A 27,759-nucleotide genomic window follows, 5' to 3' on the forward strand; every position below is an offset into this window, starting at 1 on the left:
ACATGGACGGTAGCGCACGTTGGCTTAGGCGATCAATGGGCGCTGAGATAAAGAGAGCGAGGATTTGTCGGCGGCGGCAGAGAGCGAGAGTAAGCGTTCGCCGTCGGACGGATGCGCAGTTTACGAAAAAGTCTATACGTCCTCGATGCTGCGCTGGGGATACAATGCCGTCATGTATTATGGGTGGACATTTCAAGCCGCTCATTGCAAAGAGCACAGCGCATTTGTCGAGTCACAACTTCTAAGAATTTATTTGTTATGAAATGAACGTAGAAGAAGTCGACATCTTTACTGGAAGCGTACTGCAATTTGTGTGGTTATGTGGATATTATTCATATTATAGAAGAGCATCTTGACGTATTTCGGCTGACAACGTACTTGAAACTCGCAGTAGGAAAATAGCAAAAGCTAAATGCGGTAAAGCTGCATGTACGGAATAGTTCTTGCCTAAAGCATACTGAGTAGGAAAGAAGACTGGGCATTTGCGTTATTCGACTCCAGCAGCAACTTTTCAAAGACTTCATTTTCGGCGACCACAAACTAAATCTTAAATAACTAGGTGACGAAACTCGGACACTGATATATTCCGCTGCACGCAAAGGCCTCGCGGCGATAGTGAAACTACTTCTCTTGTATGTACCTATAATTCTTACTATTATATGTCAGTTTTAGTAATGACGACGCTGGCCATGGCATACATCTACGTAATTGCAAAGTGAGCGCAATTTTTCTAGTGCTGTTTGAATTCTCTTTGACCGCGATGCTATTTGTGTAAGGTAGATGTTAACTTTAGACGCACTAGACTAATCAAGCACGGGAGTCACAGTTGCGAAGTTAGAATGCTGCTTTGAATTAGTTACGGAGTAAAGAGAATGGCAAATGCTTACAAATGTTCAAATGGTGGGAACCAACGAGGCCCCGTAGTAACAAGAGTGAGCCTCTAATTTTGGTAGGGAAACATAATGTATGCACGATATACTATAAGTGTCGAGTAATTTAAACAAGATTGCTACCATGATACTAATTGAGTAATTTAATTTACAGTTATTTTACGATGCTCTAAGTACAGGATTTTATTAATTTTCATCTTTACTAAATACAGGATAACTTATCGTGTATTCGAGCAGGCATATTTAGTGTCCAAAAAAATACAGCTTATAGAAGGAAGTTCTTATACCTTTAGCTACTATAATACAGGGATCTTTACTATAATACAGCAGGGATCTTTACTATAATACAGCAGGGATCTTTACTATAATACAGCACTTATCCACTATATTACAGCGCTTATCTGCTATACTTATTACATGTCTATATACTATAAAACAGCACTTGTCCGCTATAATACAGTATTTATTCACTATAGTAAAGTGCTTGGCTACTACTATATAATACCGTTTACTATAATACAGCGCTTATTCAAAATAATATAATACCTTTTATTATATTCTAGTATTTAAAATTATTAACTATTACTTATATTTATTATATTTATTATATATTTTAGTTTTACCTTGTATATATATATACTTCAAGTTACCTTAATATTTAACAATACCTAGGTGGGTATATATCTATTGTAATAATATAAATTCTACTTTTTAAATATTAAATACACCTGCTTAAATGCTATATACATAGCAAGTTCCCGCATTATAAACAATGGGAAAATACCTCTATGCTTCCTATAAGCGCAGTAATATCTTAATCAAAGATGCCCGTTCCTGAATTTTCTTTATCTCCGAACCAGCTCCAGATATCGTTAAGCAAAAGATCAGGAACCTCATATGAAGCAAAATGGCCGCCATGGTCATGAACAAAGCATTTCACAACGTTTCCGCCTCGCCTTGCCCAATCGATTGGTAGACCGTATGCAAGATCGTAAGGAAATTGGCTAATTGCCACAGGTTGCGACACTATTGGAAGATCTGCAAAAGCAACGCTAGAGAATGCCCCATCATTTAACATCTCTTTATACATACGCATGCCACCATAAGGGCCCTGTATATAATACATCAGTGACCAAGTGATGATTTCATCAGGCGTCCAAGCAAAATCTGTGGGGTCAACAATTATTTCCATAATGGAATATACCCATAGAGCATTCCCCAATGGAGAATCAGTGAGAGCGTAGGCCGCGGTAAGAGGCTTTGTTTGCTGGATCATCCGGAATCCGTTATCATTATTGACAAATCCCTCTGATCTGGTGATGTAGAATGTCTCCTCATCGCTTGATAATCCTACCATGAGATTATGAAGGTCATATTCTGAAGGCATGAGAACCCAGAAATTGCTGAGCGCAGTGACAACATTCTTCGGAAACATGTTCGCTTGGTAGCGGAGAATCATGCCTCCAAAATCTCCACCTTGCATAACGTACTTGGGATACCCAAGTTGCTGCATTAGAGCATTGAAAGCTTGTGCAGATTTCACCGGACCAAAACCGGCATGTTGAGGAGCAGGCGAAAAGCCAAATCCTGGAATTGATGGAGCAACAACGTGAAATGCAGGTAGAGATGCGTTTGGAGGACTCGTCAGCTGATCAATGATATTCATGACCTCAAGAAAAGAACCTGGCCACCCGTGAATGAAGAGAAGAGGAATTGCATCATCTCTGGGCGAAAGATGGTGAACATAGTGCAATGGCACTGGAATTGTGGTGTTATCATCTGCAACTTCTACAATAGTTGTAAACTGCTTAAGCCTTTACGGCGTATGTTATGTTAGCAGAATAGATATTGAGCATGGCCGGTTGCTGCTCTTTTTGGAAAGCATCACACCTCTGGTTTATAGATCCTTGAGTTTTTTCCCAGTTGTATTCATGAACCCAGTAATCTCGAATGACGGTGAAATTGTCGAGTGTCGGACCGTCATCTACATCGCCAATAGTAATAGGAGCTCTTGTTATTTCAACCCGACGTCGTGTGTCTTCAATGAATTTGGGATCTACATTGATCTTGAATGGTGTGGGTGTGCTGTAGAAAGAAGCTGCAACATTTGGTATAGAGAAATTGTGAGACGCATCGCAAACAGCCGCGCAAACTAGAAGAAACTTCAATAGCATAATGACCTTGTGCAACGCGCTAGCGGCGAAACTGATGTCTCTGCAGACGAACAGCGAGTATTTTTCCGCCTCACAAGCTTACATATATATATCCCTGGGATACCACAAAAGATTTTTACAACAACCATTTCATTAGTATGGCATAGCGAGAATGAGTTGGAATGACAATATGGTAGTGGTAAGCTAAGAAGCTTTGCCAAGAAGTAGTAAGTAAGGAATAAATGACTCATATGTGGTGTAACTCAGTGTAACAATGTATTACGAGAGTCCTGCGGGTCTATGAGGCGGTAATATTGTTCACCAGTGCTAGGATGCGGAAACGATCTGCGTTTGGATACTGAATAATATAACTTATAGACTTTAGATGAAAGTCTCAGATATTGACCTTGGCATTCAGACATTCCGCTAATGGTAGTATCAGATATTACGATAGCTATTGCGCTAGCTACTGGCTTTCACATTAAAATATATTTACGTCAAAATATAACAGCAATTTCTTTGTTTAAAAAACCACAAGAATTCATAATTCCATTATATAAACGCCAGGTAAAATAACCCAATCATGATAGTAGCTCTGAAAATATTTTCAGTGTATTTCAAAACCGCAGTGCAACTGAAGTTGAGAGATTATTGTCCATTTTAAGTAATTTTCTTGTGTAGCAGTGCGGCTGAAATTGAAAATGAGTAATTTAGCTAGAAAATGTCTCCTCAGGTAGTACTGCAGCAAAAGCCGAATTACTACCTAAATAGTCTCTCTGAGCGTAATAGCGCGTATGGAGGTATATACAAAACTCATGCTATGACAGAGAAAGAAAACAGGCCGGGACGAAAATATAATGTTTCAATAATGTTTATTTCTACGGAAGTATATTTATTATTTATTAAAATATAAGAAAAAAAAGGATATTATATTAAAGTGGTTTATATAAGCTAGTATTGCAGCATTTTTGCGTTTGCCGATTAAACTACCACGACAATAATAAGACTAGCAAAACACTACTAAGGCTTGGCAAAGCTATTACACGGTATCCACTGCTGCTAACTGGCACCGTGGGAGCGAGTATGCCTCCAGTTGTGGTTGCTGGCGATGCTCCTCCAGTAGGCACGGTGGTATTCCAGTTCGTGTTCACAGAAGAGCCAGCTGCAGATTCAGCAGCAGTCGTAACAGTGACCAGAAGGCTTTCAGAAGTGCTAAATCATATCAGTTACAAGGTCGCTTTTTAACCGATATAGAATGTAGAAAGAATGAGTAACTAACATTGTGGCCCCATTTGAGACTGTGTGAGTTAATGTGCAAGGACAATCAGTGATAGTGAGGGTCGTAGCCTATGAACAGGTAAATAATCGTTAGCCGACCAGTGCCCAGGAACGGGCAATATTGAAATATGACTTGCCTCTGTGACCGTATAAGTACTGGATCCAGCTGTGAAAACCGTGCTACCTGGGCAGTATGTTGTGTAGCTCGTAACAACCTCCGTTACGGTGGTTGCCTCTGAAGGCACAGACACAGATACTGCGATAGACGCCGAGGTAGACGTTGCTGTGCTCAAAACTGACGAAACAACTGCAGAGGAGCTGCTCGTAGAACTACAAGTCCCAGCAGAAGCACTTCTCTTCAATAAAGTAAGCTTATCACCCTCCGTGCCGTCAGAGCCATGGATGTAGCTCCATGAAAGGGTTGTAGCATTATGAACAGTCAATCCGCCGAATCCATAGTTGGTTTGGTCAAGGTAAGTAGTGATATTCAATAACGGGTCCGAGCCCAGAGTGCTGTGGCTCTCGATATTTCCCGCAGCTCCGTTGATAATATGAGCCATTGAAACACCGGGATTTGTCCAGTAGGTATTATTGTTTATAACAGAGACTTCGTCGATAGTGCCATTGCTTCTAAGGGGAAGCAGGCGTTCATACCAGTGGATGTGCCTATATAAATATCAGGTGAGTATATGTCGCCAAGATTTACTTAGGTGCGGACTATTAACATACCCCGAAAGGTAAAGATCAACACCATTTTCAAGCATCAAGTCCTCAAAAGCTGCGCGGATGGCTGCCTGATAAGATGAAACTTGAGAGCTATAGAATGGGCGGTGGCTCATCGCAATGACCCATGGCGTTTTGCAGCGGTCTACGCTCTCCAGGTCTTTCTTCAGCCATTGGTATTGCGCATACGCTGTTTTATCCTTGTAGCTACCATCAACGCTGCCAAATGGACCACTGTCAGTAACATAGGTCTGGTTAGCAAAAGGATGAGTCTGATTTCCTTTCACATCTTTGGCGAATGGCCATTCGGGGCTATTGGGATAGTCGGTTTCTCCGTCAAGGGAAACGAAGTGGGCCAAGCCATAGTCAAAAGAATACCAAAAGTTTCCAACTCCTCCCGTCTCATCTCCAGGCATGCGAAATCTGTTTTGGAAAGCGGTGAAATTTCTATTGCCTGTTAGTTATATTACGCGAAGACTCACGGGCCTTCTGCTTTGTCTTTTATGCAACGTACCTCTGTGAAGGAGGGCAGCTATAATAAGTGAGCGAAGACTTCGCAGCCGTTCCATTGGCCTTGTCTTCGTTTAAATAAGCTGTCAGGACATTTCCGGGGCCATCGAATTCCGCGCAGCTGGCCTCATGATTTCCCGGAAGCACCATGTGAGGTGCTTTAAGGGTGATAGGGTTCATCCATTGTTGCCACAAATCCCAGTTTGACTCATATAATACGCTCATGTCACCACCTTGCGGACCACCCTGGTTGGGAACCTCGCCGCTTGGAAGAGGAGTATCATATTCTTTTGGTACAGTACCACCGGGTAGCTGAGTGGATGTGCCATTATAGCACACTGGCCAATCACTTTGGCATGGGAGCAGGCCTGAATACCAGTCATCCGCGTAGCTGATGTCGCCTCCATGCCAAATAAAGGCAGCACCGCCATCAATAGCTTCGTTGAGGTACTTGTACGTTCCGGCAGCATTGGTATAGCCCATGTCATTGATGACTGCAATAGTAAACGCTGAAGAATCTCCTGCCTCATTTGCAGTCTTGAATGAGAGAACGTCAGATGCAGTGGTACCGTTAGCCGCTGGGATCTGGTAATAGTAGGTTGTCCCGGGTTTTAGGTTGGTAATCTGCACATCATGGAAGAATTCGCTGCACTGAGTCGTTACAGCAGTCGAACAAGAAGGCGTGCGGCCATACCTATTTAATCGTATTAGATGCTGTGAATAAAGGACAACGAGAGGCATCAATACGTCACAGTTTTACCAGTAGCGGTTTTACTTAGCTCAGATGCACTAGATCCCCAAACGACGGAGGGAGACTCTCCAAGGCCATAAGGAGTCTGGTAATGAATATTAATGCCGCTTGGTACATATGAGATTGAAATGACATTAATATTGTTGGTCGGGTTTGAAGACGCAGGCTTCACGGCTGGTGGTTCTACCAGTCGTACAAATCCCTTGCCGTTGCCTTTGACAGTCGGGTCAACCCAGTCGCCAACCGGGACTTTTGGGCCTGTGTACGGGTAGAGCTCATCAACAGTTGGCGCAGCCTCGACCGTTACAGCGACAAGCGCTCCCAGAAGAGCAGAGGTAGAGGCGGGCTTCATACTGAATCGATTTCTTTTACCCAACACCAAGACGACCAATGAGATACCGAGAGGCCAAGGGGAACAGCCAAATAGCAGCTCACAGGTTCTAGCAGGCGACGGCAGCAGCATGGCCGAGGCATCGGGGCATTTAATACCAAACGGCTGGCCGGCTCAGGCACCAGCACGGCTATGGATCTCCATTTCATTTTTCACCTGCCATTTAGAGGCTTGTCATGGTTACACTCGTGCAGGCATATATCGGATACGATCCGATTCTAAGAAATATTTTTCATGTGCCCGATGTGGACAAATCTCGTCCAATCCAATAGAGTGATAGATCGCACGTGTAGAGATAAGACTGCTACGATGGACCCTGCGAGGGGAAACCAATAGATGTGGAGCAGTGCCTATCAATTGGCCCTTGCATACAGTCAGGGTCTTTTTGTAAATGAGCCGGAAAGTCGGCATGAAGGTATTCTGGGTAAAGCGCGTCCGAGTTCTTACGTATTAGGTACTTCTAGCAGCTAGTATCTTAGATGGACGCTGGAACTTTTTGATGCTGGTATACTTATCTACTCATACTCGCATACAGTATTTGTGTGGCTGCAAAACGACTGTAATTTACATACAATGCTAGGCAGGGATCTATGTAAACTCTGCGACATGAGGAGGAACGACTTATTTATTGTTTCTAATGCCTTTACGTCTAATTCAAACTTCTTTTCGAGGTTTCTGGGTCTCTAAACCCTCTTCAAAGACGAACAGTTGTGCGAAATCGTGCCGCCAGAGATTTTACACGCGCACCCAATCTATATCGCTTCCCGCACCATTATAGCACATCCCACGTGAAAAAGGATCCTAGCGCGCAATGTCGGTCCACAAAGAGGTCTAGCTGGCTGTCAATTCAGCTGCTGCCAAGCTCCATGGTGCCTGTGTCCACTAGCCAGCATAGGAGAAATGCTAGATCCAACGCAATATGATTACAATTTAGCCGGCAGAAACATGGCAAAAAGCAGGCTTTTGATTTGTTTTCTGTTCCAAGAAAAATTAAGCAGCTAAAATAACTTGCAAAATTCTCCCCCTCGGTGACGATAAAGGGTGCTACTGGACTACGGAAGAGTACATGTAATTTACCGCCATTTGTACCTCAAGTAGCATTCTGTGAGGGCCTCGTGGTAGAGAGCATGTCCTGAGCCTGACGGTAGTTGTGGTAGCTCTCCGTTTCCCTCATTAGTAGCATTGCTAGCTTGGAAATACCGCATTTAACCTGCCCGATTGTGAAGCACTGCCCTAATCCTCACCAGCGTCCCAGTTCAACACAATAACCCTTACAAATCGCTGTTCTTATTGCCTGAAAATACTTTATAAACAGCCATCATATCCTCATCTTGGAACCCAGACTCCATTGCCTGTCGATATAGAGAGTTGCACACTTCCATAAGAGGGGTTTTTGCCTCCGCAGCCTTTGCTGCATCTTGGATAAGTTCAGTGAGGTTGTAGCAATCCTTCACAGCCGCCTGGGCGGACCAGTCTTGCCTGGCCATTTTGGCCAGCTTTATCTTGGAATAGGCGGAAGCCATAGGGCCCGCATCCAGCACACTGCTAAACGCTTGAAGATCAAGGCCCTGTGCCCTGGCTAGATTCATTGACTCTGCAAGGCCAGCCGTAACGGTGATGAGAAAGATGTTGACCGCGTACTTGGTCTTCAAACCTGAGCCGATAGGCCCACAATAGATAGCTGCGCTGGTTATCGGCTCCACGAAAGGCCGGATGCGCTCGCACTCGATCTGGTCGCCCGCCATCATTCCCACCAAGGTGCCTTGTTCAGCAGGAACTTTGCTTCCGCTGACAGGCATCTCGATAAATTTCCCTCCTGCTTCGCGGATCTCTTCTGCTAGGCTGTGGCTGAATTCCGCGGACACTGAGCTGGTGTTGACGAGTGTCTTTCCCCTAAGCGCCCTTTTGAAGTCATCGTCGATTACGGATCGTAGGGCAGGCCCGTTAAACATCATCATGAAAATAATATCGGATTGCTCGACCACGTTGGCTGGAGTGTGACCTAGCGTAGCACCTGCTTGTGCTAATACCGCGCATTTGGAGACCGTTCTGTTCCAAACCGTCGTAGGAAATTTGCGGCATAGATTGAGCGCCATGGGGGTACCCATCACGCCCAGTCCCAGAAATCCAATATTCATATTGCGTGGTGAAAGCTTTTCTTCACTGCGGCTATTCCTTTCCTCCAGCTTTTCTTCTCTCAGCAGCCAAGCTTCTTGGCTATATAATAATTTTTACCATTATATGGGCACAAGTAAGGTCGCGACAAATTCTAGCAGCACTCAGTCTTGCGCAGGGCGCGATCAACATGCTGGGTCCATTGGACGGCTAGATGCGGCGTTAAAGGCAGCATGACGGCCAGCTCCCTGCTTCCCCGGCAACACTTGATTCCTTAAAGCGACACTTTAATGCCGGCTAGATCAAATGATTCTGTGATTTGTTTTCGCTCTATGGTTCCAATCGCAGTAAGACGAGTTAGACTTCCGAGGTTATGTTTGTATGGATGTTAGCTAGTTTAGAGATGCGTTTCCTAATTGTCAATAAGCAACTCATCAAGTTATTAGTCACACTTGACCACACTGAGTTAGGGTAAAATTGGCTATCAAATCGAACAGGCATTTTCTGAAAATATCATGGTAAGGTTTAAGAAGAAACTTGTTTAACTGCAGATAGATAAATGCCCTATTTATTCTTGGACCACAAAATTTCAACAGATAATACCAGAAGGTGCAGCAATTCCGCCTCCATATTATACCTCATGCTAGTAGATACACTTATCCCATAGAACAGGATACCTTAACTGCCATCACAAAAGATGGAGTGGATAACCCATAGATTGAGAATTAATTAGATGTTCAAATATCTGAAAATAATATGATTTCTACGTCTTGAAGCTCTGTAAAGATCCTACTTTTCAATAGAACAAGATGCGCTGTGTTTTATTAGCACAGTTGACTTTTTATTGGAATATACCTCTATATCAGTGCTTTACAACGATTTTCCCTCCCGCATTATGCGAATCCAGCATTTCATGAGCCTTTTGAATCTCGTTATATTCGAAAACAAACGCTGGCTTAGCGTCCCATGCTCCTCTCTCAATCTTGCTAACTATGTCTTGAATGGGAATATTAGACATAGGGAATTCGGGTGTACCCAGCACTTTGCTGTGGAATAAGCTGAAGTGCACTCCAGACTCCATCTCAACCATGGGGTTGAAATCGACCACGGGTGCCAGCCCGCCCAGCCATCCAGCCTGCAACATCCGTCCACCAGGCCGAGTCAGACCGATAGACTCCACCAATACACTGTTGCCGATCAAGTTCAATACTTTATCAAACTTAAATCCGCTAGGAAACTCTGACTGGAGGTCCTTGTGCTCAAGCTTCGCGTCCACAGCCCCCCTCGCCTTGATCTCGTCAAATCTTTCTTTCCGCCGTGTTGTAGCTGTGACCCGAGCTCCCGCATCAACAGCTAAGTGAAGCGCTGCTTGGCCGAGTGTTGAGGTAGATCCACGGATAAGTAGGGTTTCACCAGCCTTTAGATCGAGAACCGTGAATAAACAAGAGTATGCCGTCGAATAGACTTCCGGGACAGCTGCTAACTGCTCCCAAGGAAGGTTTGTTTTGATTGGCACCACATTAGAAATTGGAACATTAACAAATGATCCATATCCTCCAGGGCGATTCCTGCCCATTCCTCCCATAACACCAATTACTTTGGTGCCGATATCTATCTCGCCGCCTGGGCAAGCTTCGACAACCCCGACGCACTCTAAGCCAGTGATGGGATTCCATTCGTCCCATTCACCCTTTCGCATGTGCATCTCTGCGTGGTTTACACCGAAAGCAAAGACTTTAACCAGCACTTCACCGGCGATAGGTTCTGGCTTAGGCACTATTTGGATCTCAAGAACCTCGGGTCCGCCGAATCTCGGTATCACAATGGCCTTCATAGTCTCCGCCATGATGTTCTATTGAGGAGGATTCAAAGGTAAAACTTTTGTTGAAAGTACTGGATTTGTCCAGGTGGTTTCAGATAGAAGGGTATGCCACAAATAGTGATGAGTAGATGCAGAGATGAAGAGATGCTCAGATGAGGAAATGCACAGATATATAACATAAATGGTAGAATGCGGCTGTTCCTAATTCGTATATACGCAACTGTCATTATGTGGTGCCATCTGCATAGTCTTAACCTGACAAATCCTATCTATTGAAGCTATAGCAGTTTACGTCAACACCTCCCAAAGGCAAACAGAAAAAACAAAGCCAATAGTCGTTAACTGGGCTGATTTGTCAATGGCACTACCGGCATACCAGTGATGTAATCGTCGAGAAGTCAGTTGGAGCGTGGGCACACCCGGAATTGTCCGCGCCGTTAGCGTGTGAGCTTGGCAAGCACGGCTAGAGGCAGCATTGACTGCTTTCGTTCTAGCGCCTGTATTTCGCCGCAGAGTCTGTGGAGCTATGAGACCCTTTCAAAGGGTGTGCCGATGCCGAGTCAAAGAGACCTCTTTCCTAAGGCTAGGTCTAATAAGGTCATGAAATTGGCCCATCCTCCCCGTTAGTTCGTAGTCCAAGTCGTCGCCCGGCCTGCGTGAGCAATTGATACTTCATAGTATTGCAAATGGACGAGAAGCCGTACCGAGTTGTTGTATTGCCTTTTGAAGTTTCTGTTATTAGGAGTCTTCTGTGAATGATTATTCGACGGCTTCATTTTCTGAGCCAATTAGTTTCTGAGATAATACTCGCTGTGTTCCAGATGCTCTCAAGAGAAATTTTCTCTGTGAATGAACTACGGAGTACTATATTTCGCCCAATAGCCCAACCTCTGAAATCTCGATATAATTTGTCCATTGAAGAGAGCCAAAGAAAAATGAGCACTGCCTTAATTGAGTTGTAGTTATTTTTTTTACGTCATCATTATCATTATCATTCTTTATTCTTTAATTTTTAATCTCTTTCATATGTCTTCCTTTTCCTTTTTTTTCCGTCATTTAATTTTCTCTCCAGATTACGTGACTGAGCAAATATCACCTTTAGCGCGCATAAACGTTATGTGGGTGCGCAGGCAGCATTTCCCCCATTTGGTTTAGTGACTGACGTCGTTGTAACTTTAATCCATCAGTAATTCCAAACCGCGGAGGCGCCTAATTGAATGCAACAATAGACGGAAAACCTTGGTTATGGTTAACAACGACAAAGATAGAATAGCAGCTATATTTTCCTGAAGGATAAAAGTATATAAAGTCCTCCTGTTAGAAAGTAGCCAGAATATACAATTCATCAACAGTACAACAAAAGAACAACAAAGGAAACAGTACCAATTCCAGATTGCTCGGCTAATAAGCTGCATATATCAACAGATTCGACATCATAGAACCAAAAGCAAGCACAATGGCCGCAACACGGAACATTCGCGTAGCACTACCAAAGAGTGGTGTGAACATTTTTTATCGAGAGCAAAGTCCTGAAAATCCTTCCAGAACTCTTCTACTACTCCACGGTTTCCCGTCGTCGTCACATCAGTATCGCGACATCATTCCATTGCTCGCCACAAAATATCGCGTTATTGCTCCGGACTTGCCCGGTTTCGGATTCACAGAGACTCCTGAAGGTTTCAAATTCACATTTGAATCCCTTACAGATGTTGTCGCTGAATTTTTAGATTCACTTTCTATCTCCAAATTCGCGGTTTATGTCTTTGACTATGGAGCTCCAGTTGGCCTCCGTCTTGCACTACGTCGCCCAGAATCGGTGGAAGGAATTATCACCCAAAACGGAAATGCTTATGTAGAAGGTTTTGGTGACGTCTGGGCACCGATTAAAGATTTTTGGGCTAGCAAGAACACCTCGGATGATCGTTCTAAGATCGCGGGCGCCATGCTGAACTTCGATATTACCAAATTTCAGTATGAGAATGGCACTCCTGACTTACAAACGATTGCACCTGAGTCTTATACGCTGGACTACACTCTATTGCAGCGCCCGGGAAGGACAGACGCGCAGCTTGACCTTTTCATGGATTATCAAAATAACGTTCCACTGTACGAGAAGTTTCAAGAATACTTCCGAAATTCTCAAGTGCCTCTATTGGCAATCTGGGGGCAGAATGATGTGTTTTTTATTCCAGCTGGAGCTCATGCGTTTAAAAAGGACTTGCCCAACGCAACTATTAAACTCATCGATGCAGGCCATTTTGCGGTGGAGAGTGATGGAGCATTGATCGCAAAAGAGGTGGCAGAATTCCTACACTAAACTATTTACAAACTTATAAATGAATCTTAGTTCTTTCACAAATACAATTAATTACCCTAGCGTGCAGAATTTCTCTACTGTGAATGTCGAATGCTGCTAATTTTTTCCCCGTTCTATTCAAGCTTTCGAAGGTGTGCCGCCGCTATCATTCATCGTTCATGCCATTGGCGACAAAGGTGAAAGGTGTCTCGTTAAGCAAGACAGTACTACTAATCATATGCGAGCAGAATTGCAGCGTCAATGCCACTCTGAAACTCAATATATCGGCTACGAGGAAAGAAGTAAGCGTGAGAGACGGACAACAGTCTAGCAGGCTTACTTTGAAGCACTACTTACTAAACAATGCCTAAGCAAGAGGCCGGATTAAGTGGAGCAGCCTTAAGTCTCGGGCTATTCTCCAGCTGTCAAGCCGCATATTCAGCGCCCTCTCTAATTAATGGCTGCGGTTCACTAATAACGATCAATGTTATTTCTCGAGAGTGAAAATCTCTCTGTCGACACTCTTTGGCGTTTAATATACATGAATATTTCAGAATGACAGGAAGAAAGGGTAAGTAAGCTAAAGCATAATGGTATTAAGCCATTCAGGACGCTCCGTTAAACAGCTCATTTTAGGTCAAGAGCAGCGCAGCACTGGCGCTGGCCGTCAACAGTTCGAGTTCATCTCTGTGTCTGGGACGAATATTCGCGGCAACGCAGAAACACGGCGGCGCGTGAGGAGTCGTGCGCAAGCTGACTATCGTCGGCGCAACCCACCTCCCCCGCGGAACGCCTTGACGGTTGACTTGGATGTTGGATCATGGCTACAGGCTTTGTCGCGCGAAGCAGCGACCAGGCCGCCGCATCAAGGACTGGAGTCCGCGGGGATGCAACCAGTGTTGCAATCTACCGAAATGATGCAAATAAACACAAACGAATTTGGTCCTATCAGTGCAGAGAATAGCGCGAGCATTTTTGAGCTGGTGCCCGCAGACCAGAGACCAAGAGTTCGTCAGCTATGGAATCACTGTTCGTACTCCCCTATATGGCTTATGCCTTTCTTTCTTTCTTTCTTTCTTCCTTTCTTCCTTTCTTTCTTTTTTCTTTTTTTTGCTAAAATTCTTGATGCAGTATATGGAGGCTGTGTCGTCTTCAAATCTATGATTGAAATTGGATTTTTCAATCTGTTACAAGGCTCCGCGTCACTTACACAAATGCTATCATCGTCAGCGTGGCATATGAAGAGTTCAAGTACCGAAGACGACGAGAGCAGCATAGATTATGCCAGATACTCTCTGATGGCTACCAGAGCGCTACGGCGTCGACTGGATGACCCCGTTCAAAGGGCCAGTCTAGAGACCATCACAGCAATCCTTGCGTTTGCGGCTTTCGCAGTATGTGTCGGCTAAACCACCCAAATTACCAGGCTTTATCATGCTAACCGCTACCAGAATTTAACTAGCAACCCGCAGCTGATCAACGTTCACCTTGACGGACTTTCTCACGCCATCAGCAGTGTGGGTGGCCTGGCAGCACTCCGGCATTTACCTGTTATTCAAGTAATGATGTATTGGTGCGTTTAATTTGATTCATGTTATCAATGGAATCTAATTTATCACTGCTAGGATCGATGTCCGAGGTAGCTATCTGCAGGATAGAAAACCGCGTTATCCACAGCCATATGAAATCCTATCAACAGAGAGTAAAATTCGAGTCGCACCGATGCCCACCGTGGAACAGTTAGGTAGCAATGGCTTGCTAAGCCAAGATCCGGCCGTGAGACACATTTTTGAAGCCATACAGGAGGTCAATTCTCTCATAAATGCTGAAGCATATGCTCTAGGCGATGCATTTTGGCAAAGCGTCCTCTTCCCAGGCTTTCAACTAGCTCCGATCCTTTACGACCTCTTATCACTGCCCCGAGTTACACATGGTATGTCTAGTAAAATCTTAATTCGAAGAGAATGTTTTCGATTAGCTGGTATCCTCTACATTAGCGAAGTTCGCGCAAAATTTGGGATGGATAACACCGGGGCCACCTCATTTGCCCAAAAATTGCTACGCAGCTTAAAGAGCCCCGAGATGCTCAGCTCATGGGAGTCTGATAACTTTTTCTTAATATGGAGTCTCACTATTGGCTCTGTTTCATTATGCGTACCTGAAGCTCTGCGCCTGGAGTTTATGGACATGCTGGCAGAACGCCTAACACATTCACTTCCTGACGTTTTACCGACAGCGTCTCGGTTGTTCATATGACTAATTTAAAGAAAGCCATTCACTTTTTGTTTACATATTCATTATTTATAAAATAGAGCTTTGTAAGTATATAGGGTTGTAATAATTGCAGAATGCCAGCCTACTTGACTATATTTTTGAACAATAAAAGTCCCCAAGTGTTGCGCTATGTGCATAATTGCCATTATTTGTTTTCATCTTGAAAATTAATCGCACCTATAACGCCATTTTGCGAATTTTACAAACTTTTAAGGCGTAATGTTATCTTCTTCATACCTAGCTTTAATTCCGTACCGTTTACGAAATATGTATTATTATAATAGAGGTAATGGGCCAATTCCTATCGATCCTATGAACGGTTCAAATAATAATCGATATCCGATAATAGGTCCGAGTCAAATACGTCAGATAAACAGCACACAACGCAAACTTGGAGTTTTGTTGTGGATGCGGCCGATAAAAATGGAACAAGCATAAACCTCAGAAAGGTTATCGACGCGCATATTTGCCCAACTGCTAAATCTTTATTCTTCCTGAAATTCAATTGTAGATGAAGCTGAATATTTTAGCAGCTAAAATATTGCTTAGCTAAAGTATGCATGTGACATGGCGTCATTAGCAGTTATTCTTTCCTACAAGTAAAAACATAAGTAAAAATCTCTCAACATCTTCAACGGAATCATCGTGTCATATCTTACTGCATGATCCCACCGAAGCAATTTATCTAAGAGATCTATCGCCTCAATGCTTGCGTATTTCTCATTATCTTCGTTGAAGAGGTTCTGCAAGGGTGTCTTTTCGAAGTGTGGAATATCGTCAAAGCCATCTGGAGTGGTATCTATGTCATATTTCTCCACAACATTAAGTAGACCCTTGGTACCCAATACTCTGGCAATTCTTTGAAGCTGAAGTGAATTGCTCGCTCCATGAAAGAATGGCTCTTTTCGAAAGATCATAGAAGCAAGAAGGACCCCTAAACTCCACATGTCCACGCCACAGTCATACCTTTCGTGATTTAATAACAATTCGGGGGCTCTGTTGAAACCCAAGCCAACGCGGACGCTATATAACGAGCTGGGCACATAAAATTCTGCGTAGTCCCAGCCGAGTAAACGTAACTAGCATCACATAAGTTTTTGTTCAAGTTCTAGCACGCATATCAGGGCCAGAAATATGAGAAGCGGAAACTACCTTTCGCTCAGTAGGGTCAATCATGATATTGTGAGGTCGAATGTCTCTGTGCATTATGCTTTTGCTATGGGAAAACTGGAGGGCTTTCAGAAGCTCTTTGATGTAGTATCGGATATCGTCACTACTAAATGTAGGATATAAACGTCGGAAGTCGATGTTTTCCACGTATTCGAGGACCAAGGATGGTGGTTCCAGCTAGCAGCACACCGATAAAGTGGTCATCGTTAACACTGTCTCGACGTGTTACAATAACATCATAGGGTAGCATACCGGACCATTTCGGATTACACCATATAGCAACAGGATATTAACGCCCCCTCTAAGGGAATGAAGAATATTGATTTCCCGCTCTATCGTGTCTCTCCCCACTTCTTTGGCGGGTTTGAGGATACGTCTCGTAAAATCTGGTATATGGACACCCTCAAATAGATCTGCGTGTTTGCCAGTGCCTTTTCGCGTAGTTATACATCAGAATAAATTGCATATCAAGCTAGCTGACACCAGTAGACATACTAATCTTACGCACAATCTCGTAATCCTCGCTGTTGGTATATTCTATCAAGCGGTATTTGTAACTTGTCTCATTCAAACTTTTACGCTCGTGTTGGCAACATACCGTTAAGATCGCTTGACATAACTTCAGATATAAACGATACTATTGTATGCGATATTTAGAGATCGAGTGGAGGTGGTACTAAGCTGATGTAACGATGGATGCTTTCCTCAATGAAACCATCCACAGGTGAGATCAATCCGCAACTCCGTTATTTTTTTAGGCATGTACGTAAGCCGTTTCGGTGAGCCGGCGGTAGCGTAGTTTATGCACGTGGTTACACCACCGCACTTTACATTGCCGAAAGGAGTAGACCCCATATCATCAATCATTGATGAAGAGACATAAAATGTTCCGAAAGAAAAAAAAAAGTATGAATAACCTCATTCATAGACTATTCAAACAGCTACTACACAAAGCTGATGAACATAAATGATGTTTGATGGACAAAGAAGCGCTACGTCGCTCTAACTACGTAGATCAGGCTCCAAAGGGGTCCTACCCTAAGAAGCATCCATGCAATTTCGGTGGGTGCTCTAAGATGCAAACACCGCCCAAGAGACGCCTACCCCGTTCGGTTCTCTTCGGCGGAGAAAAGGTCCGCTGGACACCGATGCCGAATGCAGGGCTGGAGATGGGGCTATGTCACTAGAGGCTGTTCAGCGTATTCTTCTTCTCTCTATTAAACTTCTAGAAAATGTGCTGTTATTAAGGGAGGGTAGCCGATGTGATTCCATCCAACTCAAAAGGCTTTTTTCAAGTTCCCTCCCATAGGTCGACCTATCTTTATTAAGCATAAGAGCTCTGAAACTAGCGGCCATTCATAAGCCACCTCTCTTAAGTGACCGTTATTATCGTTTTGCATTGAATAGAGAAACAGTGCCTTGATGGATATTATCATTGATCTGAGCAGCATGTGGGCATTTTGATGGGATCATAACCTTCTAAAGTATACTGCGCAAATGTACTGCATTGATGCCAAATATATTATAATTCTGTCCATTTAGCTCCTCGTACTTCTTATTCTACCAATCCTATAGCATCAGGACCATCCACGAATCGAAAGACCGGGTTATAGACTGATCTTGCCAGTAAGTATCCCAGTAGGCCCTCTGGACCAAGATTTTTGAATCCGCCCCTTAGTTGAACCATTCTGAGGATCGCTTCCCCATGTAGTCGGGATTCGATGACATTCCCAGAAAGAAACTGATAAATTTTCATTTTGTAAGGAATAATTCTCCAAGAAGACAACAGGCACAGGTTTGGCTGGAATGCTCACTTCTTCGGTGGATAATACTAAGGCTAGGGCAATAGTATGATCACTGATACGTTGATCGGGGTCTGAAAGTGCAGAGCGAAGTATCTCGATGCATTGGCTCTTATATTTAAGTAATGAAACTTTGTATGTCTCATTTTCGGGATATAATGTCAGTAGACTCCGACAAGCTGCCATTAAAAGCCCGGCTTGGAGTCCTCGTTCCGTGAGTGACCACGGTACAAAGCGCGATCGGACGTTTTGAAGGAGTAATTGTTCAGTTTCATTATGAATGCAATCTGTATAACCATGGTCTATAACATAGGTAATATCTGCAGGCAATTAGTGTTTGCTGTAGCTGCAATTACTTATCTAGAAAATATAAATGATCCTCAACAACCATACTTACAGTGATCGATTAAGGCACTTTCGGGATCAGAAATCTTCCCAAAAGAGGTCTGGAATGGATTTCTCCTGTGAGATGTCACAAAAGTTTGTGGGCTGGGTATCTATATTTCCGATTGATCAGACAGGTTAGTGTTCTCCTGACTCTCCTTCTGACGTACCACTGGCAAGTTGAACTTCGAATTTTCCGGGCCAAGCTGTGTGCCTATCTTCTCTTGTGACCAAAGACTGTTAGTCTTGTTCCCTCGAGTCGCGGGACGGTACTGGCGGATCTCTAGGCGAGTCCGGCGGCTTTCTTGTTTGCGACCATGGGTGTTTTTTGCCACATGAGAGCGAATAGCTGTGAGTGCATCTGATTTAGTTGCATCGTTTGGATTTGTTAGGTTGAGAAACCGTATGTTTAGCGGCTGCTTCCCTTTGTCTTGAGAGCTTGCGGCCACGATCGTGTTGAAATGCTCTTCCATGAGTGTGGTTTCTAAGTGTAGGACAGGAGCTTGCTACAGCTAATGCTTAAAGGGGGGTATATACAACTACCAGTTCTGAAAATATTGACACTAAGCGCCGTTTTAATCTGTTTGCTCAGATGCTTTTGCCTCCACACGTTGGGGGTCACTTTCTTCCTTTTCTTCTTCTTCATTTTAGGCTTAGTTTCATTGTCCCTTCTATGCGGCGAAGGCGGCATAGAGGTTTCACACTAAGACGCCACTACAGAAGGTGCCAAACACCGCGCTGACAGAGATTAGGCTTTGCTTGGCAAGGCGCAGCATACTGTATCCCAGCTTCGGATCAAAAACACACCGTGATCTTCCAATCATCGACATATATCGTATGTGTTGCGGTATAAGTTACTTCCATCGCAACAGACCTAAACTCCGTATTCCTCATCGCTTATGAGCACGAGCCACTCTAATTCATGGATTGTTAGGAAACCCCCCACTCTTACTCCTAACCGAGTGGCCAGGCGTGTGAAGACAGGCAGTACTAACTGAGTCGTGCATAGGTACGGAGTACTACTAGCAGACACTGCAATTCTATGCAAGACTCCGTGATAGAAATATGGATCTATTTTATTCTTTTTTTTTTTTTTTTAACAATTTTTTACAACTTTCTTGAATAATCTTTTTCAGAGGCATCGGTATACCTAAAGACACCATAACTGCGTCTTTTGAGACTCCAGTTCCGTCAGTTGTGTCAATTCACCTGCATATCCGAAGCGCGAAACAGTAGCTGTCCGGCTGCTCAGCTTTAGATCGAATATTTTTATGCGACCTGAGAACAAGATAACTAGTAGCAACTTCGTTCTAGGGTCCAAGCTTTATTAATAGCTATCTGCCGAAAACGGATAATGCTCGTTCCAATCAGCGATCAGCATCGCTTGAATAGTATGTGGGCTAGTCATATGTGGGGCTGAGAACTGCTTTTTCAGTCACTTATAGGACGTGTGGATACTAGCAAAGAGGCTGCATTGCCCAGGAGCTTGTCCGCAGCTGGGCTATTTCTCTTTCTATTAGCCATAGGCAGCATCCAGGGGCTAGGGAGTGATATTGTTATTACTAGCATTATTCTTCCTGGTCGATCGCAATCCAACGTCTTTTGTCTCAATGTTTATAATACAATCAATAAACGGACTATCGAAGTAAGGCTACCTTTTTCACTAAACTGTATTGACGATATTACTTTAACCCCACCCTCCCTCAAATGCAGAATCTTGTTCTACGGGTTACGTGTACTACAAAGCGCACCGAAGTTGTTGTTACAGAATAATGTGAGTTCCTAAATCCACTAGCACTTCTGGGTTCACTTCGTTAATATGGTGTTCATACAAATAGGCATATCCGTTTCAGTCTAACTTTATTCATTTTCTAGCGGAACATTACTCTTTCGAAAAATGTGAAGCTATATGTAGCCCGCACCCAAGCTGACCCATGTTTACTCACGCTGTTGTTAGAAATAACCTCTTTATTAGTTGGGTTTCAGTTGAAGCAAACGCATTTCAATAGTATTTTTTTTAAAAAAAAAAACTCCAGCAGCGACAGTAAATTTCTCCTGCTTATAAAATGTCACGCTGAATGCATGATTGCACCATACAAATCATGCAGGTTATAACCAGGGATACGAGGCTATATGCCCCCTGAACCCAGCATAGAGTATTATTTTACGGATTTACGGAAAACTTAATATTTGTTTAATTTCTCTATTAATGTACGCAATTCAGGGGTAGAAATCCCGAGTTCTGGTCTCTGTATGTGGGATAGTTTCTATGCTACATTAGCTTCGCGGCACTTGGCGTAAACTATTATACTATATAATTAAGGGCGTTACTATCCTATGAGATAGGCTATTTAAAGGCTCAAAACTAAGCTTCCCCCTTTATAATGAGAGTTATAGGTCCAAGTTTGAAGCAATACTTGATGATGGAAACAGAATCATTACACTACAACCCAGAACATAGTTATTGCGACCGAGGAGATCTACTCATCAATATTAGTAATAAACAATTTAGCTCCATTCAAGTGCATTTCCGAACGCTAGGGCATGCTCGAAACGACTGTAAAGCGACCCTAGGCTGAGCAAGATAAAGCTGATGAGGAATCGTAAAATAAAGTTAGCGCTACCTGCCGAGCCCCATATTTCTGGTAAGCGCTTTGCGATTTGAAGAGACGAAATATCACTTATGAAGGCCTTCCTTTTGACCTTGATCATATGATGGTTACAGATTGGAAATTCTTCTGGAGGTTCTGTCTCCGCTTTACTGGTAAAATTCTACGATGACAGGCCATTGAGAATCGAAAACTGCCAATAGCTGGTCATCAAGGAACATGGTTTGGGCGCATGGTCAGTGAATCAAGAATTTTAAGTATACTAGCTCTCCCTGGGAGATAGTTCTTCTCTGTACGACTATTCTCAGTACGAGTAGAATTTCGTAGATAGTTGATGGATAAGATGAAACAATGTGATCAAAGTGGTGGAAACATGCCAGTAGCTCAATCTATAAATAGGCAAGTATACATGAGTACGATGTTGTATTATATAAATTATCCGAGGTTCATATATGGGCTAAAGTAGTGGTGATTTAGCCGCGAGGTCAAGACCCAGGCAGCGGTTAGAGCAGAAGCTTGCCAGTCATAACAATTAGATATACTGTCTATTGATCTTAAATGATATTGCCTTCCCGTACTTTGTGTTTATAGTATATAAACAATCCGCATCTCGCACTCTTGAACATGTATCGTAAATGTGTTACAGTGTCTTGTTATAATGCTTGCTTCCATATTTGTTCTTTCCTTCTGTCTCAACCGTGGCCCAACCAAGGACTAGGTGAGCGCATGTATGCACTACCTAATACCACTGCAACAACGTTATAGGCTATCTTACAACAACCGTAACAGTATTCCGTAGCAGCAGCCTTGATGTACAAATGTGCCATTGCATCATATCTTATCTATTGCATATTACTTCTTTAATAATTGCTTGCCTAATGATTAATAGTACGACATATCAATACCGAGCCAGAAGCATTTATCTTCAAGGTCGACTATCACACTGCGGGGGAGTCTCGACCACACACTTGGGAGATAGCACCGGGAATAATATGCCCCTCTAGACCCTAAACTAGGCCTAGGTATTCGGGCTGCCCGTACTTTGCTATCCAAGCTCAAGCCCACCAGCGAAGAATTGTATAAACATACAATCTTTAGCTGGGATTTTTTTTAGACTAATTGTCCATGTTCCCGCCATCTATATAAATAACATTTTGATTAAAGGAATCGATTTTTTTATAGTTTAATGATATTCAACGACATGAGAATCATTGGACCAGTATCTGCTGTGATATGTTCGGAGCAGTTCATGATACCAATGCGGGGGCCGAGCCTGGCCCTTTCCCTCTGACTTTGTGATCCGTGATATCCTGATTAAGCTATTCCATATCCTCAACACAGAATGAAACACAAAATTACCATAGCATTCCTAACCCCTCACCAACAGTTGCCGCTCGTCTCAAGAGGGTCAAATAATACGTCACATAGCGAGGCAATGTGCTTACACCTTGATGATGAATAGGTCTTTCCCCCGCACTTGACGCAACAAGAACGCAACCTGGGAGATATAAACTCATGAGGGGCTATGCTATATCTCCACAGTCAGCGCTTGGCGAGAATCCGGGGTGCATGAACTGTGGTCGTGATTTGCTCGGATGCTATTGAACACCTAGACAAGCGGGGAGAGCCAGTTCAACAATCATAACATTTCATCCGTGGCTGCCGCAGCTATGCTCAATCATTTAAAGTCAGCCCATGGAATAGGTTCTTTCTTTGAAGTATCACAGATGTAGTAGTACAGGTCTAATAGTGTACTATGCACGATAATATTTGTTATGGCTTCATTAGATGAAATACTATTACCATTGCAGGTCAAATATGAGGAGTAGTTGCGATTAAATACTATAAGACAAACCAACTTTCCGCGACATGTAAAAGTAAAAGCGCAGCAGATTTGTGAAATGACAAAATATAATATATATGTATATGTATCACAGCTATCGTCGCATTTATCTCTTCTTTAGGTAAATATACACGACCATCTCAACACCACTCACCGCATATCACCCCGCAAGTCTTGGCTATGCAAACAGGAAAGCTGCACACCAACCTGCTTTATGTATGCCTATTGGATGTTGTAGCGAGACTAGGCGGGTAAATGGAACAATGGTAGTTCATGGAGACAAATGCATTTGGTGGTCTTGTCTTTGCTATGAGAGAGGGGATACGGCATGATGGTTCGGCTCTTCGGGTCAGTGAGACCCTTAGGGCTAGAGACGTTTTTGAGGGCCTTTAGTTGATGGTCACGATTAGTGATGACATACTTGTTTCCAGAGGTCTATTTAAGATAAAAGATCTGCCACTTACTTTACATGACACTCAGATCAACTTTACGACATCCAGTTTAGGCTTTCAGAGAGTGAAGCTGAGCCCCAAGGATGACAACGCAATACTCAGGATATGGCAGTTCGCTGCCTGATGAGTTCGATATCATCGTGGCAGGAGGCGGAAGTTGTGGATGTGTGGTGGCGGGCAGGTAAGTTGCTGATCCCAATCGCGGCATGAATGGTAGGCCTAACTATATGTAATAGGCTGGCCAATTTAGACCACAAACTCAAAGTTCTCTTGATTGAAGCTGGTGAAAGCAATCTCAATAATCCCTGGGTTTTCCGCCCAGGCATCTATCCGCGAAATATGAAACTGGATTCAAAGACAGCCTCCTTCTATGAATCTCGTCCGTCTAAATGGCTTGCTGGTCGCAAAGCCGTTGTACCTTGCGCACATGTTCTTGGAGGTGGTTCATCAATTAACTTCATGATGTACACCCGTGCCTCGGCCTCTGATTACGATGATTTTCAGGCCAAAGGCTGGACAACCCAGGAACTATTGCCTCTCATGAGGAAACATGAGACGTATCAAAGAGCAAGTCAAAACAGAGACATTCATGGTTTTGAAGGCCCAATCAAGGTATCTTTCGGAAACTACACGTATCCGATTAAAGACGACTTCCTTCGAGCTGCAGAGTCGCAAGGTATCCCTGTTGTTGACGATCTCCAAGATCTAGTCACTGGTCATGGCGCCGAGCATTGGCTCAAGTGGATCAACCGAGATACAGGACGGCGAAGCGATAGTGCGCATGCATACATCCACGCCACTCGAGCAGCCCATTCCAACTTATACCTAGCCTGCAATACAAAGGTTGATAAAGTAATCATTGAAAACGGACGAGCTGTCGGCGTGCAGACTGTCCCAACCAAGTTTCTTGGACAGGGCCAGCCACAAATACGTATATTCCGCGCTCGCAAGCAAATCGTCGTATCCGGCGGAACACTATCTTCCCCACTCATTCTACAGAGATCGGGTATCGGCGATCCCGTCAAACTAAAGAATGCAGGCGTCAACTGTTTAATTAACCTTCCCGGCGTGGGGTTAAATTTCCAAGATCATTACTTGACCTTTTCAGTCTTTAGAGCTAAACCCGATGTCGAAACCTTTGACGACTTCATTCGGGGGGACCCTGAAGTTCAAAAACGTGAGTATACCGGCCATATGACAGCCTTTGATACTCATAAATCATGTGTTTATTGATATTCATTCATCTGAGATAGGTGTTTTTGATGAGTGGCATTTGAAAGGAACAGGCCCTCTCGCAACCAACGGCATCGATGCGGGCGTAAAGATTCGCCCTACGGAGCAAGAATTGAAAGAGTTCGAAAGCTGGCCAACTCCCCATTTTAAAGATGGCTGGGCAAGTTACTTTAAAGACAAGCCGGATAAACCAGTGATGCACTACAGCGTCATATCGGGCTGGTTTGGCGATCATATGTTGATGTAAGATATGAAACGCTTGGAATCGAGAGACCTTTCTGCTCTAACAAAAATCCAAGGCCCAACGGAAAATTCTTTACCATGTTTCATTTCCTAGAATACCCATTCTCTAGGGGTAGTACGCACATCAAGAGTGCTGACCCGTATGAAGCTCCAGATTTTGATTGTGGCTTCATGAATGACGAGCGCGACATGGTACCCATGGTATGGGGATACATTAAATCCAGGGAGACAGCAAGAAGAATGGATTCTTATGCAGGGGAGGTGGAAAATATGGTTCGTATCAGCCTTCCAGATTTGTGGCTCTGCTATCACTAACGAAGTGTAGCACCCATTCTTTGACTACGATTCACCAGCAAGGGCTCATGACATGGACCTGGCCACAACCAAGGCTTATGCACTTCCTGGTAATCTGTCTGCAGGCATTGGCCACGGAAGCTGGTCCTCTCCTCTTCCCGCGGCCGACAACATAGCTGCTGCCAACATCCTGAGTTCAAACAAGGTCAATACTCGCCAAGAGCTTAAATATAGCTCCAAAGACATAAAAGCTATTGAAGAATGGGTTAAACGCCATGTGGAGAGTACTTGGCATAGCTTAGGTACTTGCTCAATGGCTCCAAAGGAGGGCAACAACATCGTGAAGCACGGTGTGCTTGATGAGCGGCTGAATGTGCATGGTGTTAAAGGCCTCAAGGTTGCCGATCTTAGTATTTGTCCCGACAATGTGGGGTGTAATACGTGAGTTTCTTCCTTTTGTCTCCTCTCCGTTGCCATATAGTGGACTAAGTACGGTATAGATATTCAACGGCTCTGTTGATTGGAGAAAAGGCCGCTATGCTAGTAGCAGAGGATTTGGGTTACTCTGGTGAGGCATTGGAGATGAAGGTACCTACTTATAATGCCCCCGGGGAGCTGGCGTTGCAATATCGCCTATGAATGAGGGTGCTATTCCCACGCCATATTTCCAGTATAACCGCTAAATTTAGCCGCGAGCTGGAGTTAAAACGTCAGATTGCTTACAGTCTATCGTGTATTTACCCTGTGTGTATTTCCTGATCCTCCTTTTTGCGTTTTACGCACATTGCGTCTAAATTGTCTATACGCAATAGTATATTTTTTTTCTAAGTTCATTGCGGTAGTGTCTGGAAACAAGGCTCCTTTTCATCCCGTGTGCGCTTGAGAGTGGCGGTAGTGGTGGCTAGTGGGCTTTCTCTGCGCAAAATAATCGTTAAATAATCGCAGCAGTATTCATCGAGGAGAGAAAACTGCGTTACTTTTAAATGACCAGTAAAAGTACAAATATTCACGATTAGTAATCCTGATGAGGACTCTCGCATATTCTAAAACATCTCACTATTAAGGCCCTGTCACCGATTCTACTTACAAAAGCCAGGCTTAAATAACTTCCCTTCTCCCATAATGAAATGGGAGGATTACATGAACGTTATTAAAGGCTATAAAAGTACAATCAGTAGTATATATGAGATCAATATGCGCTTAAAATGAGCGAGGCAGTATCAGAAATGATATATCTCTATCATTGCAGTTGTAGCGTTCAAGTCTACTTGTTGTAAGTTGTAACGTCTCCCTTTTCAATTCTTCACATATGAGGCAGATGGAATTTTCATGTAACCATTTGACTTCCCCAGCTGCCAATAATGTCAATGGTCATTTTGGGAAAAATCGAGAGGTCTAAAACCCTTTATAGATAAAGTAGTACATGCAAATATCTGATAACTCTACTCTACTGTCCCAATTGCGTAGATTCGGATTGATAACGCGGCTGATTTCACGTCGCGTGACTGGTCTTTGCTACAGCCAACCCACCTCCTAGTCGACCCGCCGTAGCATCTCTGTGTCCTTGTCTGCCCCGTGGTGTTTAGTGCCACGAGCTTAGACTTTGGGGTGCTTAACAGTGCGTGGTGCCGTCTTATCCGAAATTACAGAGCGAAAACACTGCCACGTGCAGGAACTGAACACAGGCCATGCTCTGTCGGCGGATAGGCCCTATCACCAATGCGGAAGCTCTGGGAATCAGAGCTGACAAAATGGGCTAGATGCTAAACAGCCTGGGTAAACCGCAAAGATTACTGCCGAGCGATGAGAAGAAGCATTAACGTGCATATCAATCTTGAAATACTAGGAGAAAATGGCTATAGACAGACTTTCGGATATTGGAAACATTTGACACTTTCTATAGGAAGGATGCTCTCGTTAATTTATATCTACCTACCTTATAATATCGCCTTTACAGCTAACAAGCGAACCATGCAGATTACGTTATGCGGCTGATGAAAGAGATTACATGTTTTGGGGGGATGGTTCCTGCATATTTATCGATTTCTAGCTATAGAAGAGCGCGCGATTGGAAGTCCTCTAACCGCTTTCGTTCTCTCAACCTTCCAGATTAGTTATGAGAATATCCTCACCCTGGCTTGACTGGAGCATAACGTTGCATCAATTTAATGCTAATCACTGATATTGCTTTGCAATCTATAGCAAAAGGAGTGCATGTGAATTTTGCAGGTCAATTCCTATCTTTGTCACTATGCAGAAAGCGTTGGAATGTTTCACTCATTAAGCAATCCGCCTGTTCATGTAACCATATCCGCCTGTCAACTGGATCGCCTGAGCAGATTATCTCTCAATTAGCATAGCACCTACTGTAATTTCTTGAATGGAATCAGCACAAGGTTACATGTGTCATCTCTTATTCTAGCTTCCTTATTAGATTGACTAGCTGTTCGTCCCGAAAATCTGCTGGCGCCTGTCAATCAGAGTTCAGAGTGATATAAAGATGTGATCTTCTTTCCCTTTTTCCTA

General features: G+C 43.6%; 9 protein-coding genes across 9 annotated transcripts; 3 read left to right on the top strand and 6 right to left on the bottom strand.

The window, feature by feature from the left end:
* Positions 1-1,535: 1,535 nt before the first annotated feature.
* TrAFT101_010801 (uncharacterized protein) lies at positions 1,536-3,096 on the bottom strand. Its single transcript, XM_024902760.2, has 2 exons — positions 2,781-3,096; positions 1,536-2,704 (listed from the first exon to the last, which is right to left on the bottom strand). Exons 1-2 carry the CDS (start codon positions 3,062-3,064, stop codon positions 1,705-1,707), a joined length of 1,284 nt encoding a protein of 427 aa, XP_024756745.1. The 5' UTR covers positions 3,065-3,096; the 3' UTR covers positions 1,536-1,704.
* Positions 3,097-3,938: 842 nt separating this feature from the next.
* Positions 3,939-6,884, bottom strand: TrAFT101_010802 (uncharacterized protein). The gene is made up of 6 exons (XM_024902761.2): positions 6,302-6,884; positions 5,559-6,248; positions 5,051-5,491; positions 4,459-4,987; positions 4,323-4,390; positions 3,939-4,255 (listed from the first exon to the last, which is right to left on the bottom strand). Exons 1-6 carry the CDS (start codon positions 6,766-6,768, stop codon positions 4,030-4,032), a joined length of 2,421 nt encoding a protein of 806 aa, XP_024756746.1. The 5' UTR covers positions 6,769-6,884; the 3' UTR covers positions 3,939-4,029.
* Positions 6,885-7,629: 745 nt separating this feature from the next.
* On the bottom strand, positions 7,630-8,935 carry TrAFT101_010803 (uncharacterized protein). Its single transcript, XM_024908736.2, has one exon. It carries the CDS (start codon positions 8,832-8,834, stop codon positions 7,968-7,970), a length of 867 nt encoding a protein of 288 aa, XP_024756747.1. The 5' UTR covers positions 8,835-8,935; the 3' UTR covers positions 7,630-7,967.
* A 615-nt stretch (positions 8,936-9,550) lies between these two features.
* Positions 9,551-10,894, bottom strand: TrAFT101_010804 (uncharacterized protein). The gene has a single exon (XM_024908737.2). It carries the CDS (start codon positions 10,655-10,657, stop codon positions 9,674-9,676), a length of 984 nt encoding a protein of 327 aa, XP_024756748.2. The 5' UTR covers positions 10,658-10,894; the 3' UTR covers positions 9,551-9,673.
* Positions 10,895-11,986: 1,092 nt separating this feature from the next.
* On the top strand, positions 11,987-13,012 carry TrAFT101_010805 (uncharacterized protein). Its single transcript, XM_024908738.2, has one exon. It carries the CDS (start codon positions 12,090-12,092, stop codon positions 12,948-12,950), a length of 861 nt encoding a protein of 286 aa, XP_024756749.1. The 5' UTR covers positions 11,987-12,089; the 3' UTR covers positions 12,951-13,012.
* A 313-nt stretch (positions 13,013-13,325) lies between these two features.
* TrAFT101_010806 (uncharacterized protein) lies at positions 13,326-15,329 on the top strand. The gene is made up of 5 exons (XM_024910175.2): positions 13,326-13,500; positions 13,566-13,958; positions 14,061-14,323; positions 14,381-14,502; positions 14,555-15,329. Exons 1-5 carry the CDS (start codon positions 13,485-13,487, stop codon positions 15,183-15,185), a joined length of 1,425 nt encoding a protein of 474 aa, XP_024756750.1. The 5' UTR covers positions 13,326-13,484; the 3' UTR covers positions 15,186-15,329.
* On the bottom strand, positions 15,122-17,066 carry TrAFT101_010807 (uncharacterized protein). Its single transcript, XM_024908739.2, has 6 exons — positions 16,972-17,066; positions 16,869-16,910; positions 16,626-16,804; positions 16,356-16,550; positions 15,863-16,282; positions 15,122-15,796 (listed from the first exon to the last, which is right to left on the bottom strand). Exons 1-6 carry the CDS (start codon positions 16,988-16,990, stop codon positions 15,749-15,751), a joined length of 903 nt encoding a protein of 300 aa, XP_024756751.1. The 5' UTR covers positions 16,991-17,066; the 3' UTR covers positions 15,122-15,748.
* A 728-nt stretch (positions 17,067-17,794) lies between these two features.
* Positions 17,795-19,160, bottom strand: TrAFT101_010808 (uncharacterized protein). Its single transcript, XM_024902083.2, has 4 exons — positions 18,730-19,160; positions 18,573-18,672; positions 18,188-18,495; positions 17,795-18,114 (listed from the first exon to the last, which is right to left on the bottom strand). The coding sequence occupies exons 1-4, from the start codon at positions 19,030-19,032 to the stop codon at positions 17,929-17,931; spliced, it is 897 nt and encodes a 298-aa protein (XP_024756752.1). The 5' UTR covers positions 19,033-19,160; the 3' UTR covers positions 17,795-17,928.
* A 4,193-nt stretch (positions 19,161-23,353) lies between these two features.
* AOX1_3 (Alternative oxidase, mitochondrial precursor) lies at positions 23,354-26,329 on the top strand. The gene is made up of 6 exons (XM_024908740.2): positions 23,354-23,644; positions 23,700-24,640; positions 24,717-24,939; positions 24,996-25,212; positions 25,265-25,674; positions 25,734-26,329. Exons 1-6 carry the CDS (start codon positions 23,547-23,549, stop codon positions 25,870-25,872), a joined length of 2,028 nt encoding a protein of 675 aa, XP_024756753.1. The 5' UTR covers positions 23,354-23,546; the 3' UTR covers positions 25,873-26,329.
* Positions 26,330-27,759: the final 1,430 nt, after the last annotated feature.

This window comes from Trichoderma asperellum, chromosome 7, assembly GCF_020647865.1.
Source record: "Trichoderma asperellum chromosome 7, complete sequence".
NCBI lineage: Eukaryota > Fungi > Ascomycota > Sordariomycetes > Hypocreales > Hypocreaceae > Trichoderma > Trichoderma asperellum.